Below are 18420 nucleotides of genomic sequence, written 5' to 3' on the forward strand. Positions count from 1 at the left end.
TTGTTAGTCTTGTGACGTGTTTATGTGTTCTTTCATATCTCTTACAGCGGAGGGCTCCGACCATAAATAAGAGGGCCAGTATGGTGGCCCGTAATTATGGGAGGAGCCCGGAGGGTATATAATCAGACCACCCACAACGGTCTGTGTCGGTTCCAGTGCAAGGTACCCACCCACCCATTTCCCTTCTCAGAGTACTTCACTTAAAACACGTTTCTCTACAGAAACATCCATTTACTTTCTTAAGGTATGCGGCCTTCTCTTGGCATATCGCCCAGCAGAGCAGGGCTCACCGCCCAGCTCACCAGGGCTTACCTTACAGCAGACCAAGGGCACAACTCAGGTCTATTTTATGTTGTTAGTCTTGTGACGTGTTTATGTGTTCTTTCATATCTCTTACAGCGGAGGGCTCCGACCATAAATATATATATATATATATATATATATATACATTGAATTACTTAGAACCCCCAAACATTATATATATTTTTTAGCAGGGACCCTAGAGAATAAATTGCCAATCATTGCAATATTTTATGTCACACCGTATTTGTGTAGCAGTCTTTCAAAGCTATTTTTTTTTGGAAGAAATACACTTTTTTAAAATAAAACCAAAACAGTAAAGTTAGCCCAATTTTTTTGTATAATGTGAAAGATAATTACGCTGAATAAATGGATACCTAACATGTCATGCTTTAAAATTGTGCACACACTGGAATTACAATGACAAACTACGGTATTTAAAAATCTCCATAGGCGACTGTGACGGGAGGGCCCATGGAATGTAGAATCCTTTGAAAAGTATGGAATACCCTTGTTTGAGCTCCCCATGCACCTATTATGTCTAAGCTACCCTGTGCTATCCTGGCACAGGGTGACTGAGAAAATATATATTGGATTACTTAAAATGGGACAGTAATATTTCTACACAATATCTCCCAGGATATATGTAAAGACTATTCTTGGTTTGTTTGATTCTGAACTCAACATGTTAATTGAAAGAGCTGATCACATTGGCATCTGTACAATATAGGAGACAGGCCGACTCCTAGTGGAGCTCCTGCTGTTGTGAGAATGTCCTGTGTTTAAACTTATGATAATGTATCATCTACTGTGTGAAGCTCGGTGACAACAAGTCTGACCTGTAGGGAAATTCGGATTTATCATAACAATGACCAGGCTGCTTAAAGGGATTAGTTAATGAGCTCATGTTAATTAGGTTTCTGGTCACAGGCATATTTTCAGAGTAATATGAGCAGGAGGTATACACCTCCTCTTTTTACTATATATAAGACTTGTATTCCTTTCAATAAAAGTTCATTCCTGTTTGACCCTCAACACAGAGCCTTGTCTCGTACTTGGGGGGAGAATTATTCGTATGGGTTTCTTGTTCGGCTGGTTGGAGTGTTCGGTAGCTGCCTTTGTGTTCAGGAATGGAATGTCCTAAACGACTTTAACCCCTTTCATACTCGGGGTGTCATTACAGCGACTCTTCAAAAATGTGTACAGGTTACCTGTTTAGAGTTACAGAGGAGGTCTAGTGCTAGAATTATTGCTCTCACTCTAAAGTTCGATACCTCACATGTGTGCTTTGTACACCGCTTATATATATGGGCGACTTATGTATGCATCCGCTTCTGCACACGAGCACTTTCATTTTTTTTGTGTTTTCTTTTTTTTTTAAAGATGATGTTACGCCAAGTATCATAACAATTGTGTCATGGTCTTCTGCCCCTGGCAAAATGTGTCTTATGTTCAGCATATGCCCTAGTAAGTGGCTAATGTGCTCTGCACAGCGTTTTATGTGTTACCATTCCATGATAGAGTGTTGCATGTGCTCATTATGTCCCTGATGAAGTGTCTTGTGCTCAGAGGAGGGCGTGCTGTACTAGGTGAAGGACTGAAAAAAAAGGAGAGAAATTTAGAGCAGAAGTAATGAATGATTTATCATGACTAGGAGTATGACTACGGATGGTGAGAAATGGAGGAATGATTATGATTTAAATAAGGAATGGCTGGAGGAGTAAGAAACAAGCCTAAAGTATGCTTTAAACTTGACATGCACAGCTTTTTTAGTAATGAATTGTAATAGATATTACCTTTTGTACCACCACCCCCTCCCTTTAGAATGTAAGCTCTACGAGTAGGGCCCTCCTGTACCTTTTGTATTGTACTATAATTGTGTTGTCCCCCCCTATACATTGTAATGCGCTGCGTAAACTGTTGGCACTATATAAATCGTGTATTATAATAATAATAATAATAATAATAATAATAATAATAATAATAATGTATGCTCTATGTCTGTCAAGCTTTGCTAAATGAATCAAGCATTGCCCTGTGATGTGATTCTTACAAGCAACCATGAGTAGTATAACAAATGCCGCGTACACACGATCAGACTGTCCGCCGAACTTTCCAGTGGAGGTCGGCCGGACTATCCGAACGAGCGGACTTGCCTACACATGACCACACATGAACTGACTTTTCCAGCCGACATTTGGCGGAGGTCCTCCGGACTTTCCAAATGAACGGACTTGCCCACACATGGACTAAAGTCTGTTCATTTTGAACGTGACTTCAGGTATGACAGGACTAGCGAAGGAAGTCAATGTCACCACTTCCATCAGTGAGATTGACACCTTGCAAGTCCCGTCGCCTTGTATGGGTTTTACGGGTAACCCCTATGCCAAAAAACGGCATGGGGGCCCCCCCAAAGTCCATACCAGACCCTTATCCGAGCACGGTCAGGAAAGGGGGTGGGGACGAGCGAGCCCCCCCCCCCCTGAACCATACCAGGCCACGTGCCCTCAACATGGGGGGATGGGTGCTTTCGGGAAGGGGGGCCTGCGACAAGGTGCTTTGAGGTGGGGGGCCGCAGGGGCCCCCTTCCCAAAAGGTTTAATATAATTCCATGATGCTTGTGATCATATAGGGGTCAGATATTGTATTCATCTATTGGATGCTTAGATGTTTTTTGTTTTTTTTTCCATTGAATTGCACTGATTCAATACTAGAGTTACTATACACTATACTATTGGCCTTTTGCATGCCATTTCCATCAGGCCATTAATATATACAAACAGTATATGCATAACAGTATTTTGCACAATATAAGGTGAAAATGTAGAAGTTTATTTGTACGTATAAAGGGAATTTCATAAAATGTATATAATGCATGTTTTAAGATGTGATACTGCTCAGCACTGTTTAAGTTTTTATTTTCACTGATTGCATATGTAGGAACACATATAGTGGGGGCAGCAGTAACACATTCACACAGCAGAATAGTAAGCATTTTTTGGATTGCGCAGCAGTTTTTTTGTCCTTGCCAAGTGGAAATGCATCATCAGTGCCAACCATGCAAGCACCATCAGTTAGGAAGTCAGTGAGCTGCAGCTCAAGAAACCTCTAGAAACCTTTGGAGAAACACTGTCTGAGAATGGCTGGTCTAGGTGGTTTATAGGGCATACTATACACTATACTACCTTCCCTAACCATGCCTTGTGGGCAGGAACAGAAGGTCAAAAAATAAAATAAAACATGATATCACCATAACCATACCACCCAACTTTTTGAGATGATAACGAGGGACACCAATTAGCAAAAGTATGTAGGCATAGGGCACACCCCCGCCACACCCCTTTAAATGAGAACAAAAAAAGATTAGTTAAACCCACAAGTGATTTTTTTTTCACCACTACTATTCCTTTATATTGGTTTTTGAAATTTACAAATGCAGCAATTTAGAATTTGGATGAAATGTTTAGCACTGGGAAACACTTTATTATATACGACTATCAGGGATGAGCTTTATGTTCGAATCAAACACATGTTTGACTCGAACATTGGCTGTTCGCCAGTTCGCCGAACAGCGAACAATTTTGGGTGTTTGCAGCAAATTCGAAAGCCGCGGAAGACCCTTTAAAAGTCTATGGGAGAAATCAAAAGTGCTCATTTTAAAGGCTTATATGCATGGTATTGTCATAAAAAGTGTTTGGGAACCTGGCTCCTGCCCCAGGGGACACGTATCAATGCAAAAAAAAGTTTTTAAAAACAGCCGTTTTTTCGGGAGCATTGATTTTAATAATGCTTAAAGTGAAAAAATAAAAGTGTAATATTCCTTTAAATTTTGTACCTGGGGGGTGTCTATAGTATGCCTGTAAATGGGCACATGTTTCCCGTGTTTAGAACAGTCTGACATCAAATTTACATTTCTAAAGGAAAAAAAGTCAAAACTACTCGCGGCTACAATGAATTGTCTGTCCGCAATACACATAAAAGTTCATTGATAAAAACGGCATGGGGATTTCCCCACAGGGGAACCCCGAACCAAAATTAAAAAAAAAAATGCTTGGAGGTCTCTCTAAATTCCATACCAGGCCCTGATATGGATATTAAGGGGAACCCCGCACCAAAATGTAAAAAAAAAATTGCGTGGGTCCCCCCAAAAATTCATGCCAGACCCTTATCCGAGCACGCAACCTGGCAGGCCACAGGAAAAGAGGGGAGACGAGAGAGCGCCCCTCCCCTCCTGAACTGTACCAAGCCACATGCCGTCAACATTGGGAAGGTGCTTTGAGGTGCTGATGGGGGGAAGGGCAACATCCCCACAACCCTTACCCAGTGGTTGTGGGGGTCTGTGGGCGGGGGGCTTATCAGAGTCTGGAAGCCCCCTTTAACAAGGGGACTCCAGATCCCACCCCGCTGTGTGAATTGGTAATGGGGTACAAATGTACCCCTACCATTTCACAAAAAAAGTGACAAAAAGGTTAAAAAAGATGAGACAGTTTTTGACTAGTCCTTTATTAAATTCTTCTTCTTTGATCTTCTTTCTTATGGTCTTCCTTCTGTGTTCTTCTTCTTGTTTCTCCAACTTCTTCTCCATCTTCTTCTTCCTCCGCTCTTCTCGTCCCGCATCTTGCTCCTGCTTCTTCTCGGCGCCGTCCCCATGATCCGCCTCTGTGGGAGTCTTCAGCCATGTGACGCTTCGATTCTTCTGACACTTCTTAAATAACAGAGAACGGGGCCACCAGTGACCCTCTGACGCACTGGGACTTCCCTATGGCTTTCCCCGTGTTGTCAGAGGGGGGCAGGGTCACCCGTTTACGTAACCAATTCACACAGGGGGGTTGGGATCTGGGGGTTCTCTTGTTAAAGGGGGCTTCCAGATTCCAATAAGCAGCCCGCCCGCAAACCCCCACAACCACCGGACAAGGGTTGTGGGGATGAGGTCCTTCTCCTCATCAACATGGGGACATGGGGACAAGGTGCTTTGAGGGGCTACCTCAAAGCATCCTCCCAATGTTGAGGGCATATGGCCTGGTACAGTTCAGGAGGGGGGTCGCTCTCTCATACCCTTCTCTTTTCCTGCCAGGTTGCGGGCTCGGATAAGGGTCTGGTATGGATTTTGAGGGGGATCCCCATGCCATTTTTTTTTTATTTTGGGTCCGGGATTCCCTGTGGGGAAATCCCCATGCCGTTTTATCAATGAACTTTTATGTGTATTGCGGACCAACAATTCATTGCAGCCGCGAGTAGTTTTAAATGATTTTTTTTCCTTTAGAAATGTAATTTTGCTTTCAGACTCTAAACACGGGAAACATGCGCCCCTTTATAGGCATAGTATAGACACCCCCCAGGTACAAAATTTAAAGGAAAATTACACTTTTAATGTTTCACTTTAAGCATTATTAAAGTCACTGCTCCTAAAAAAACGGCCATTTGAAAACTTTTTTTTGCATTGATACATGTCCCCTGGGGAGGGACCCAGGTCCCCAAACACTTTTTAGGACAATACCATGCATATAAGCTTTAAAATTAGCACTTTTGATTATTCATGTTCATGTCCCATAGACTTTAACAGTGTTCGTGTGTTGCAACAAATTTTTTGCATGTTCTGGTGCAAACCGAACGGGGGGTGTTCAGCTCATCCCTAACAACTATATAGATCATACCAAAACACATGAGGAGGAAAGGGGGACATTGTTCCAAATCAGGGACAGTCCCTTTTAATTAGGGACATTTGGGAGCTATGCCTTAATGAAGGAGATCCCTGCGTGTACGAAGTGTCCCTAACAGAACGGCTGGGTATTCCTATCTACTACAGCAATTTTACATTGCTCTCTAGACATTTTATTATTTTTATTACACCTGGATTCCTGACCTGTATTCTGATGTTTTCAGCAATTTATACTTTATAGACAGTATATATATAATATATATATATATATATATATATATATATATATATATATATATATATATATATATATATTAAATGTAGGATAATTATAATTTCTCACTGTCCTTTGATAACAGGTTGAAAAAGAAATTGAACTCCACAGTCAGTTAAAGCATAGAAACATTGTCAGATTTTACCACCATTTTCAAGACCAGAAGTACGTGTACTTGGTGCTAGAGTACTGCAGACACAAGGTAGGTAAATCTTCTTAATTAAAGACAAATTTAAATATTACTTACAGTTTACCTGTTTATTAAAGTTATAGATTATTGGAATAAAGAGATCCCAAGTATAAGCATCATATAAAAGAGAAAGATTAAGGGACTAAAGGGTAAATAAAATATAATAAAAATAATTAACTTTTATTTGAACAGCCATAAAATTGTGCAAAATCGAGCAAAATGGAGAGATTCACACACCTTTTGAAACATCCTAAAATTACACCACCATACTGATTATCACAGATCATAGGAAGTAAACTCACATGTGAGCAGGTGACAAGGGATCCCCAAGGACATGGAGTCTAAGGGCCAGTCGGTTTCACCAGAGCCCCTGAAGGTGGAGATGGATTTCGCTGCATGCTGATCTCAGGTTGCGACCCCTAGGTTTACCCTGCTCTAGCTGAGCAGGGACAAGCACAAGATGATGCAGATAGAGATGGTGATTTAATCTAGAAAATGTGCTGCAGAGACATGTGTCAATAGAAAGATAAACCAAGTGTCCAGGCAGGCAGCAGACAAGTGGAAACCAGGAGACAAGTAATGAGTCAGGGCAGCGGGAGGGCAAATGTGGAAACCAGGAGACAAGCCATTAGTCAGGACAGGCAGCAGACAAATTAATCCAGAGAAGGAAGTAAAGGTTATACACAAAAAGACAACGCAAGGAACCAAGTAGGAGGCTAGAGAGCAGAGACTGAGCATAGAAGCCAATGAAAACTGTGGCTTGGGCAAAACAGACTGAAAGGCAGAAGCCATAAGTAGATGTGGCCCTTTTAAGAGGTGCATCCTGATGAGGCCAAGATTGAGGGAGATTGCACAGGAACGAAGAACATAAGTGACATTCATGTTCCCCATGTTGCCTGTCTAATATTCTAATTGAGAATTCCATCTTCTAAGAGTGCATTGTCTACAGTATAATTGCAACATTATTGGAGAAAGAAATGAGCAACCAACTCAAAACTTTTTTGCAATATTTCTAACTTCTGCAGGAGTTAATGGTTTATAAACAAATGGTGGGTAAACAAGCTAAAGTGTATAAGAAATACAAACTCAGTAATTACAATATATCAATAATATCTACAAATCACAAAAAAACTAAGTATAAATACAAATGTATTATTATGTGTATTTACAGACATGATAAATACCATCCATATGACATTACGTCATTATATCAATGGTGATCAAATATATTAATGTTTACAAGGCAGTAAAAGGGAGGAGACACTGCCAGGGAGCACAGGAGAACACACACAGCCCAAAGAGCTAGAGAACTTTTTCATTAATATATTATGATTATTTAATTGGTATATAGATGGGTAGTATGTAACTATCTAATATTTAGTCAATCATGTACAGCTAGCTACCTATGTGTAAGGGATATCTATTCTGTCCCAAATTGCCCAATGGAAATAAACACCAGGAAGAGCACTTCAAAGCATTTCAAACAAAATGTACCGTAGTAAATTTATTGTTTTTTTGCAAATTTTTTATTGTTTTTTCAAATATACAGAAAAATAAAATAAAAAAAAACAAAATAAATTAGCAGCGTCAAAACAATGCAACATCGGAATAACGAACATGTAACTAACCATTGACATTTAAAACCCAGTATATATAAACAACCCAAAACATAAAAGGGGTCTTCTAATTCTTCAGATTTTTTTTTCATTTGTTTACTGTAGTAATTGGTAATATTTTTAGTTCATGGAAGTCTAGAAATCGGGTATTTTTGGATTTGTGCAGACTTAAGCAAAACCTCAGCTCAAAATAAATACTTTACCATTATCAGTAAAATTTGGTCAACCCCCCTTATTGGGTTATTCATTTTTATTTCATTATTTGTACTGTATGACTTTTCTTTGGTACCCCAAACACTTATATTTATTGGGTATAGATAAGAAGGTTCAATTATTTAAAATCATGTTTGAACACCACTACTCATTATGATTTTTTCCAAAAAGTGTTCAATTCATAATCCTAAAATGTGTAATGCTTGCTTTTCCAAGCGAAATAAACATTTATCTGTTGAAAACTTTTTTTTTTCTTATAAATGTATTTTTTCTCGTGAAGTGTTATTTTATCACTGACTCAAATGGCTCCTTTTTTCCTCATCTCCTCCACAGACAGCTACTGAAACTTCCATCAATCACCAGCCTATAGCTAGTGTTATTTTAAGGAGTGATAATCTGTGTGTTAATCTTTGTGAATTGACTTTAACATTGATTTTTTTATAAGGGCTGATAAAATAACACTAATGGTGTTATAATAGCACTAGTAGTGGTATAATAGTACTACTTACAGTGCACACTTGATAAAGAGTGCCAAACATCTTTGTGAATTGATAGTTAAGAGGTATAAGATGTAATATTAAGAAATTTACAGATGAATAAGAGAAAAATTGCCTAATCTCATAAAATAAGGATGCTCCATAAACGGGTAAATTTTTAATGGATAGTAATAATGGTCAGTGAAAGCTCTAGCTTCCGCTTTACAAAGCACTATTCTACAGGACCTGTATAAATGTTCTACATAATGTAAGTTACATTATGCAGAGGCACACAGATGATGATGCTATGTTTTGAATGGAGAGAAGAGAGCACTGGTTCTGATAATTGTCAGTATACTACCCAATTTTAAGAAGCACATATACTGTACATTAAACCTCTAAATACCAAATCTATAAAGACACAACCAAAAGGTAAGTTGTCTAAAATAATTATTTTCACTGGGGAAGAGTTTGAACATCTATTTGTTTAATGGCTGTCTGCAACCCACTTCGGAACAGCATTCTTCACGTTCTGCCACTTTTATCACTAGCACATTCTATGGAGGGAATAGGTGTCAATGGGGCAAGAAGACACCAGCAGCAATAACAATTTGACAGCAGTTCCAACCTCTTTCCACTCTACTAAGTTAAAAATCGTTTTTGTTGTCTTCCCCCCATTGTACCTCACAATTGGATTTAGCAGTAGGAGATGGTAGCAGATGTAGAGATGCTAATGATAATGTGTCTTTATAAGTGTTTTCAGATATATCAAAAAATATGACCTGCTTCATTTAAATGAAAGGTGACCTGTTGGCTATAATTATGTGTACAGGCAGCATTAGCGTATTCTTTTTATTATTATGCAGTCCTGATTAGAGTTATTGCATTAATATATTCAGAGCATTTCATAATTTACATATGATATGTGAATGATGTTGAACACTACAAAATTATTTCAAAACCCCTTGACCTTTTCCTTTTTTACAGGTGTTGGCTGTTAGTATTTACATGTGTGTATTTCATACTGCATGCACTTATGCTTGTGTCTTTTTTTTCTGCAGTCTCTTGCTCACATCTTGAGCATACGAAAACTACTGACAGAGCCTGAAGTGCGATATTACATGAAGCAGATATTACTTGGGGTACAATACTTGCACCTTCACAGGATAATCCATAGAGATCTAAAACTGAGTAAGTAAAAAAATACCAATGTAAAACAAGTAATAGTGCAAGAAATCACAGGTGTCACAATTTATTAAGGACACTTAGGGGTTGATTTACTAAAGGTAAATATGTTGTTCACTTTGCAAGGGAATGTGCCCTAGATCTTAGTTAAATGTGGTAAAGTTTCATTTTACAAAGAATATTCAATGACTTGCTAAGAAAATAAAAAAAATGCATTTTTGACTGCCTATGACAGGATGATGGCGGTCCGCAGAGTTTCAGCCCATTCAATAAGCTTGGGGGGGGGGGGGGGGGTAATTCCCTTTCAAAGTGAACCATCTATTTGCCTTTATTAAATCAAACCCTTGCATACAGTAAGTTGATTTGTCAACATTTCAGTGCCTCGTAGAGTCCCCTTCCATTCAGTGGCACCATGACCTTGGCTTTAATTCTTCACTACTAACTTTGTAATGGATAATAAAGTGACCCTGTCACCACATCTTCTTCTTCTTTCACCATTTCCTACTTGCCATTGTTTTCCTAAATACGTAGCTTTGTCAGAGAACCTATAGGTGCCAGTGTCTCTTTTTTTTTTATTATGACCCTGTCACCATATTGTCAATTGTTAAGGGAGCCAGACCTGTAAAACAAAGAGCATTTAATTACCTTTCTGGTGGTCCATGTCTCAAACTCTGCCATTTTGCTGTTCCACAGCTCCTGCAGGTATGTGACACTTTCTGGTGTCATTTCCTATAGCGATGTATGAGCTAGTGAGAGAAACCACAGTGTTTGGCGAAAGGAGCAGGTATTCAACACATCTGCACATCTGACACTGTTAAATACCTGTAGCAGTCAGGAAGCAGCATTGTCAGAAAATAAGTGCCCAAGTTTCTTCTGATGGTCACTGACCATCAGAAAGGTGGGTTGTCTCTGTTTACAAGCAAACACTGTTAACTTTAAAATAAAAATAGTTACAGCCACAGAGATAGAAATACTATTGTGAAGAGCACAGTCACAGTCAGAGCTACAACAGAGGGATACTTATTGGGTGTAAATGGCTTTTAGTTTGAGCCAATCCTCTGTCATAGTAAAGAGAGTACAGTACATAGGGAAAAAGAAAAAACAGTAGCTCCTTGAGGTCAGGGACTGATGTAAAGTGCTGTGTAAATTGTCCGATATAACAATAAAATGCTGTTATCACAGTTCCCCAAATTGTGGTGCTGTCCACTACATCAAGTGAGCCTTTCTGTTTATATTTTTATACCTGCTAATTATGTGATTGTTGCTAAGAGAGGAGAGTCTTCATTTGTTTGTGGAGTCTTGGATTAAGAAACTTGACCGTTTCCTCCAGTGTCAAGTGTTTAAGCTGTTTGTGCACATGGTTGTAATTCAGCCACATCTTTGGGTGAGTATCATTGGGGATTAATTGTGTCTCTGCCTTTCCTTGATGTGATTGATTCTCTTAAAAGAAGTTCTCCATCCACTTGCAGAGTGAATTCTTACATTAATAATTCTAGTAGAAACCTTCAGTGAGTGAGCCTTATGCCTAAAGTGCTAAAGCTGTAGTACACACCAGAATATTCTTATTGTGTTACACATTCTTGGATAAAACTGATAGTCTTATAAGTGCCATGTGTTTCTCTTTTTAAACCATGGTTCAAAAGGTAGTTAAATGTAAAAGGATCGGCGAGTGAGATGAGCAAAAATAGAAATCTAATAATAGGAGATATATAAATAAGGCAACTTAGAAAAAGGATCGGGGGTGTGGCCTGGCGCCATTCTGAGATGGATGCCTGAACTCTCAGCTCCTGTTCCATGAAGTAAAGATATCTGACTGCAGCGCACATCCAGTGAACGCAAGATGGGAAGCACACGTAGGAGTTCTTCTGCCACCCAATCCCGCTCTCCCAGAGACCTGGACACTCAGCTAAGCCGCAATATACCGACGATATTCCGGACGCGGCCTCAGAGAGGCATGCCACCATCACAGGCCTCATCCCTCCCATCCCGCTCAGGCAGCTGAGATCAGCATAGAGACCAGAGCCGCAGCCCTCCTCCTTTACCCAGAATGCAGGCTGACTCAGCATTAAGTCTAGTCGACCTTCGCATAGTGGCAGCAGACATTAAAAATACATTGTCTGCTGCTATTTCTGACATATGTTCAGACTTCCAGGTGATGAACCTGAGAATGGAGGAGGTAGAAGAAACTCAAGCCCGCCATGACGACTCAATGTGCCAAGTATAGCAAGTGACAGAATCTCATGCTGTCTACCTCAGAGACATAGATAGACATATAGAGGACCTGGACAATCACGGAAGATGCCACAACTTAAGGGTAAGAGGACTCACTGAATCAATTGACTCAATTGCCCAGCTCTCCCACATGGTTATTGCCCTTTTCAATGAGCTTTTAGAAAGACCCCCAGACACCCCTCTAGCCATGGAACGCATTCATAGAGCGCTACACCTGAGAGGAAGAGATACCGACCCACACAAGGAAATGATTTGCTGCCTGACTGATTTTCTACTGAAGGAAGAAATCCTCCGCAAAGCTAGAGGCCACATACACTTTTTCTTCCAGGGCTCTGACATTAAAATATTGCAAGACTTATACAGCATAACTTTACAAGGGAGAAGAGAAATGAGACCCCTGCTGGATGTACTAAGGGCTAGAAACATAGTGTACCGCTGGAAGTTCCCCTTTTGTCTATCAGCTTCCCACAATGGTCACACTGCAAACCTCAGAGTGGCAGAAGACCGGGAACATTTCTGTACCTCGCTCAACCTCCCACTGGTAGACCTGCCTGACTGGTACATTGACGTCCGTCTTCCTCCACTTCACAGAGCCACCTCCATGGATGGCATTACTGAAGCAGGAAACTTCAGCATCAGACCCCGCCACACACAACCTGAAAGATATGGACTTTTTTTTTAAGTTACCAAGAAAAAAGAACCTAACTACAGTTTAATTGCCCAATGGTAGCCCTGCTGTCTGCTAAAGAAGAAAAGTATATGTACTATACCGTATAGGAACATATACACTTCATATCATTCAATAGTCATAAGGACAAGTGGTAAGGACTAGTTTACTTCCCTCAGATAGGGAACAGTAAACCAACTTACACCACTACTCTTTAGTTCTGTACTGCCACTATTTCTCCTAGCTATCAAATATCAGAACAACAGGAGATGGGTCAGAAAAATATTGTCACGTCTGCAAATGTTTAAAAAGTATATGCTACTGGGACACAGATGATGGCGGCACGCTCCATGTGGGCCCATATCTTTGCAGAACCCTCTGTAGGAATGAGGAGTTGGATCTTGCGCACACTAAACCGAACTCCTTACAGAGTGACCATATGAGATAAAACGTCTGCTAGAACCCCCTCCTAATAAAATTTAACTCTAACTAGGTGCTGCCATCACTGACTCTCTTTCTCTCACACCCTGAACGCAAGTGAGCTCCCACAAGTATTTCCCTGATTACCGCCAAAACGAGTTATTCTTGAGCTAATATTGATCTAATAACACACTTCCCAAGCCTGCCAGATACAAAAGCAATAGTACAATTTTCCCCCACTCCAACTAATAGATCTCCAAGTAGACTCATTATGCCCTCTCCAGACATGTGAACCCCAGATTGCAGACTCGGCCAGAGGGATATTGCTTCACAACCCCACACCCCCTTCCAGGGTTACTAACATAGAATAGCTACAGCAGGAATACCACTGTTACTGTTTGGTTTTTAAGCTAAAAAAGTTCTGTAAATTCAATGAATACATTATACTGTTATGATACTACTTTGTTATATACGTTAAGGATTTTTTTCTTTCATGTACTATGTTGAACACATTTATTCCTCACAAAAACCTCAATGATGTCGCATCACATGACATGTACATGGTCTCAAACCACTCAGCCTGAGGCTTCATACCAAACATATTACCCAAAGTTAACTCCCCTCATCCCCCTACACACATAGATAGCTTATACGCTGGATTACTTGCCCACAACCACACTAAGTACCAAGACCTCACTGGAACAAGAGTACCACTCCATCTAGGAACCTCACCCAACCACAACCACACACAGCAGACTCTGAGAGTACTGACTGACCTTTACTGGATATAAGTGATTAGAGAAAAAGTTCCTAATCACCACCAGTCAACCCAAGACCACAACTCTTTACCCACACCCCACTCACACCCCTTACCAACAGCTTTCAAACAATCCCCCCTCCCTCCACCTTCTTTACCTGTTACCTCTCCTCCCACCCCTCCCTCATATTACCACCCATTCCTCGCCTCCTTGACCTCTCTTGCTTCCCTCCTCTAGGAGACCTACCCCTAGGGCAGTGACACCCCAAGACATCATGGCAGACACCAGAACTGCAACAAAAAATGTCTCCCTTAAAGTAGTTTCACTTAATGTCAAAGGCTTCAACATACCCGAAAACAATCCCAGATATTAACATACATGAGAAGCATAAAGGCGGATGTTGTGTTCTTACAGGAGACTCACTTCTCCTCAGCAGCAATTCCTAAATTCTCTAACCAAGACTTTCAGACAAGCTACCATGCATCAACACCAAACTCCAAAACTAAAGGCGTCACAGTCCTTATCTCTAAGAACACCTCTCTCAAAATAACGGTCACACTTATTGATGAGCAGGGGATATATATTTTCCTAAAAGGGGACTTCCAAAATAAACCAATTACACTAGCAAACATCTATTGCCCCAACGTTTCCGAATTCCCATTCATTTGTAGAACACTATACGATCCCTCGCCTCTTTCCAAAATGGCATACTCATATTGGGAGGAGATCTCAGTGCCCCACTTGATCCTCTCCTAGACACATCTATAGGGACATCCAGTCTACCATATAGGGCACAACAGCAAATAAAATTGAGTATTCAATTTCTTCTTCTTCGTGACACATGGCGCACCCTCAGACCTCAGGAAAACGACTTCATCTTTTTTTCAGCACCACATAAAAAATACTCCAGACTGGATTATTTGGAAGAATTAAGTCGCACAGTTAGGAAAAAAATTATGCTATCTCACAAGCTATTTTATGAATCAGGAAACAAAAGTTGACACTTGCCTGCCCAAGCATTGCATTCGAAGAGAGCAAAATGACGATCCATAAGATACACTACCCAACAGGACAAATACACACAAGCAATACTGCTATAGCCCAGGAATTTGAGAGATTCTACAAAAAACGTTACATTATAGATGAGTCTAAAACAAACTCGCCTTCCATTGCGGAAAGCCAAACTAAAATCAAAAGGTTCTTAGAACAGCACTGCACCAAAGGGATTTCTCCAGAATACTCCAAAATACCAGTAAGCCAGATTACCCAACAGGAACTTAAAGAAGCCGTTAAAAGCCTGAAGTCGGGAAAAAGCCCAGGCCCTGAAGGTCTATCTGCTGTTTACTTCAAAACATTCTATGACACGCTTAGTGCACCCTTCTTAAAAGCTTTAAACTCCCTATCAGAATCCAACTCACTCACACCAGGAATGCTACAAGCACACATCACAGTCATACTCAAAGACAATAAAGATCCATCACAACCGGCAAACTACAGGCCAATTTCTCTACATAACATAGACATTAAGATTTTTTCCAAAATTCTAGCCAATAGACTTCTCCCACTACTCCCATCAATTATCTCCAAGTTGGCTTTGTTCCTGAGAGGGAAGCCAGGGACAATACTATAAAAGTGATCAACCTACACAACCTCATGTCTACCTCAAAAATTTCCCCTTTCAGTGGCAAACAGAGGCGATCACCTACCTAGGAATACAACTACCCACAAAACGATCAAACCTGTATACAAGAAAATACTTGCCGATATTAAACAAACTTATAGAAGACCTCAAAAATTGGAACAGGCCGGTGTTCTCTTGGTTCGGGAGAGCTGAATGCTCTACCATGAATCCTCTATATCTTGCAGACTGTTCCGATCCACGTACCACCGACCTTCTTCAAATCCTACAGACACATCAGCTTTACCTTCCTCTGGGGGGGGGGGGCGCAAACCTAGGATTAAATATACACACAACTAGCCTTACCCAAACATCTAGGAGGAATAGGTTTACCAGACCTTACCAACTACTACAAAGCTGTACATATGACCAGAATCTTAGATTGGAACCTCCACAGATCTACAAAAGCTTGGGTTAGACTGGAAGACTCCTTCACGAATCTCTCACTAGCATTGTTACCCTGGATTTTAGAATGCCACTTTCCTATCGAACTAAAGCCCCACCCTCTAATCAGGCCAACAATTCAATTCTTTCACATGACTTGCAAACACTCCTCCATCTTGACAATTCAAGGCCCAATGACTCTAATCAGACTGAACCTGGACTTTCCCCTAGGTGTGCACACAAACTTCTTAACACAACATTGGTCTGACAGACAGATCTTAGCCAATGAATTCTACAATCAAGAGAAACTCTCTTGGGCATCTCAACTTTCCTCTAGGTTTGACAACCAATCATGATCACACATTTCTTAAGAAACCTAGATAGGAACTCTTACTATTTCAGACAATTGACTCCTTTTGAGCACCTCTGCTCCCAGAAAATGTCCCAGATGCACTTGATATCAGCCACACACTCCCTTCTCTTCACGGACTGTAAACCTAGTAACTCGACAATATGTACTCCTTGGGAAAGAGACCTGTCTATATCTCTTTAGCCAGAAGAGTGGGGAAAAATGTATCTCAACATTCACAAGGGATGTATCAATGTGACTACCCAGAAGAATGGATTCAAAATCCAAACTCGTTGGTACCGCACTCCCACCTTTCTACATAAAATCAATCCAGCAATTACAGGGGAATGCAAAAACAAACACCCCCTTCTATCAAAGAATGGTTCAACAAAATCAACAGAATCGCTGAAATGGAAGAATTAATTCACATAGCAAGAGACTCGCCACACAAATTCAATATCAAATGGGCATGTTGGACACATTATCGAACAACATCAGAATACTCACACCTTTTCTCCCCAAATCAGTAAAGACTTGAACTCCAATAGCCTGACACATACCAGTAAAATAAACATATAGCTTTTACATCCTTTAACACAAACTCAAACGACTGTGTGAATAGACTCTCCAGATGCCCATACCGTTGATCAGCTGCCGTAGGTCTTGTGGAAGCCCACTTCCTGAGAGGGGAAGCAAGAGAGATACACAACTACTTCCACATCACAACATACTTCCCAAATCTTAATATTCTCAATACCATCCCTCCTCCCTACACTGCTCTCTCCTCTCACTACACTCCTCCTTATTTATATAAGCCCAATTAGCCCCCCCCCCCCATTTTTTGGGATACACTCATCCCATACTCACTCCCCTTGGCCTATGCCACTTCTCCCCTACCCACCTCCCCCCTGATAAATATATATCCCATATCTAATGACCTGAACAGGATGCCACCAACAACACAACCCACATACATCATGTCCTAAGTCTTTACTTAACTGCAAACATAGCCTGAATACCACATGATCACCCTCTAAATAGAGAGGATAACCGATAACCTCAAGAGACTACACATAAACATATACCTTGATCTACAACACCTACACCCCCAAATACGGATTTTTTTCATGTGACAAGTCGAGTATAACACAGAACCCTCTACAGACCTGCAGTCTCAGTAAGACTATAACTGAAATATACAAACTGTTGGTTAAACTATACGATACTAATACAGATTTATGTGTAAACAATGTAAAATTGAATGCCCGATTGCTTTTTCCCCCTGTTCATGTTCATACTGTTCCTACTAAATATGTATGTTTGATGCCTGTTGTAAACTAAGGCCGCGTACACACGGGCGGACTGTTCGCTCAACTTTGTTCGTCAAACAGTTTGACAAACAGTCCGCTCAAAATTAGCATGAGCGGACTTGACCACACACGATGAACGAACAGTCCGCTGAAACCGTGCGCGATGACGTGAACGGCACGTACGACGGGACTAGAAAAACGACGTCCTATACACTGCAATGCAACCTTCGGCGTGTAAATTCTTTCTGAGCATGCGCGAGACTTAGTTTGACGAACAAGCCTACACACGAGCGGACTGTCCGCTCAAACCAAGTTTCAGCGGACAGTTTTACGGAAATTCCAAAAAACTTTGTTCGTCAGACTGTCCGCTGAAACTGTCCGCTGAAGCCCACACACGAGCGGACTGTCCGCTGAAACACTGTTCAGCGGACAAAGTTGAGCGAACAGTCCGCCCGTGTGTACGCGGCCTTACTTGTGGGAAAAACAATAAAAACTTTTTGGAAAAAAAAGAAAAAGGATCAGTATTAAATATCACTATTCTTTTTTTTTTTTTTTTTGCACAACAGTATTTAAAAATCTTTGCAAGCAGTTCAATTTTAAATATTCAAATTGAATAAAAATTTTAAATCCAAAAGGGTAGACATGCAATATAGATTATAAGGGGTTTATTTACTAAAGACAAATAGGCTAATAACTTTGCAAGGGGAGT

The 18420-nt window shown here is 40.5% G+C and overlaps 1 protein-coding gene across 1 annotated transcript in view; it reads left to right on the forward strand.

The window, feature by feature from the left end:
- Positions 1-18420, forward strand: part of LOC143974452 (serine/threonine-protein kinase PLK2-like) — a 141513-nt gene that overhangs the window by 28835 nt on the left and 94258 nt on the right. Inside the window, exons 3-4 of the mRNA XM_077475868.1 lie at positions 6319-6435; positions 9790-9919. Coding sequence (XP_077331994.1) covers positions 6319-6435; positions 9790-9919 — 247 coding nt within the window. The remainder of the gene's footprint in view (positions 1-6318; positions 6436-9789; positions 9920-18420) is intronic.

Source organism: Lithobates pipiens, unplaced genomic scaffold (assembly GCF_037356315.1).
Source record: "Lithobates pipiens isolate NorthernLeopardFrog02 unplaced genomic scaffold, aLitPip1_a1.2 Scaffold_13, whole genome shotgun sequence".
Classification (NCBI taxonomy): Eukaryota; Metazoa; Chordata; class Amphibia; order Anura; family Ranidae; genus Lithobates; species Lithobates pipiens.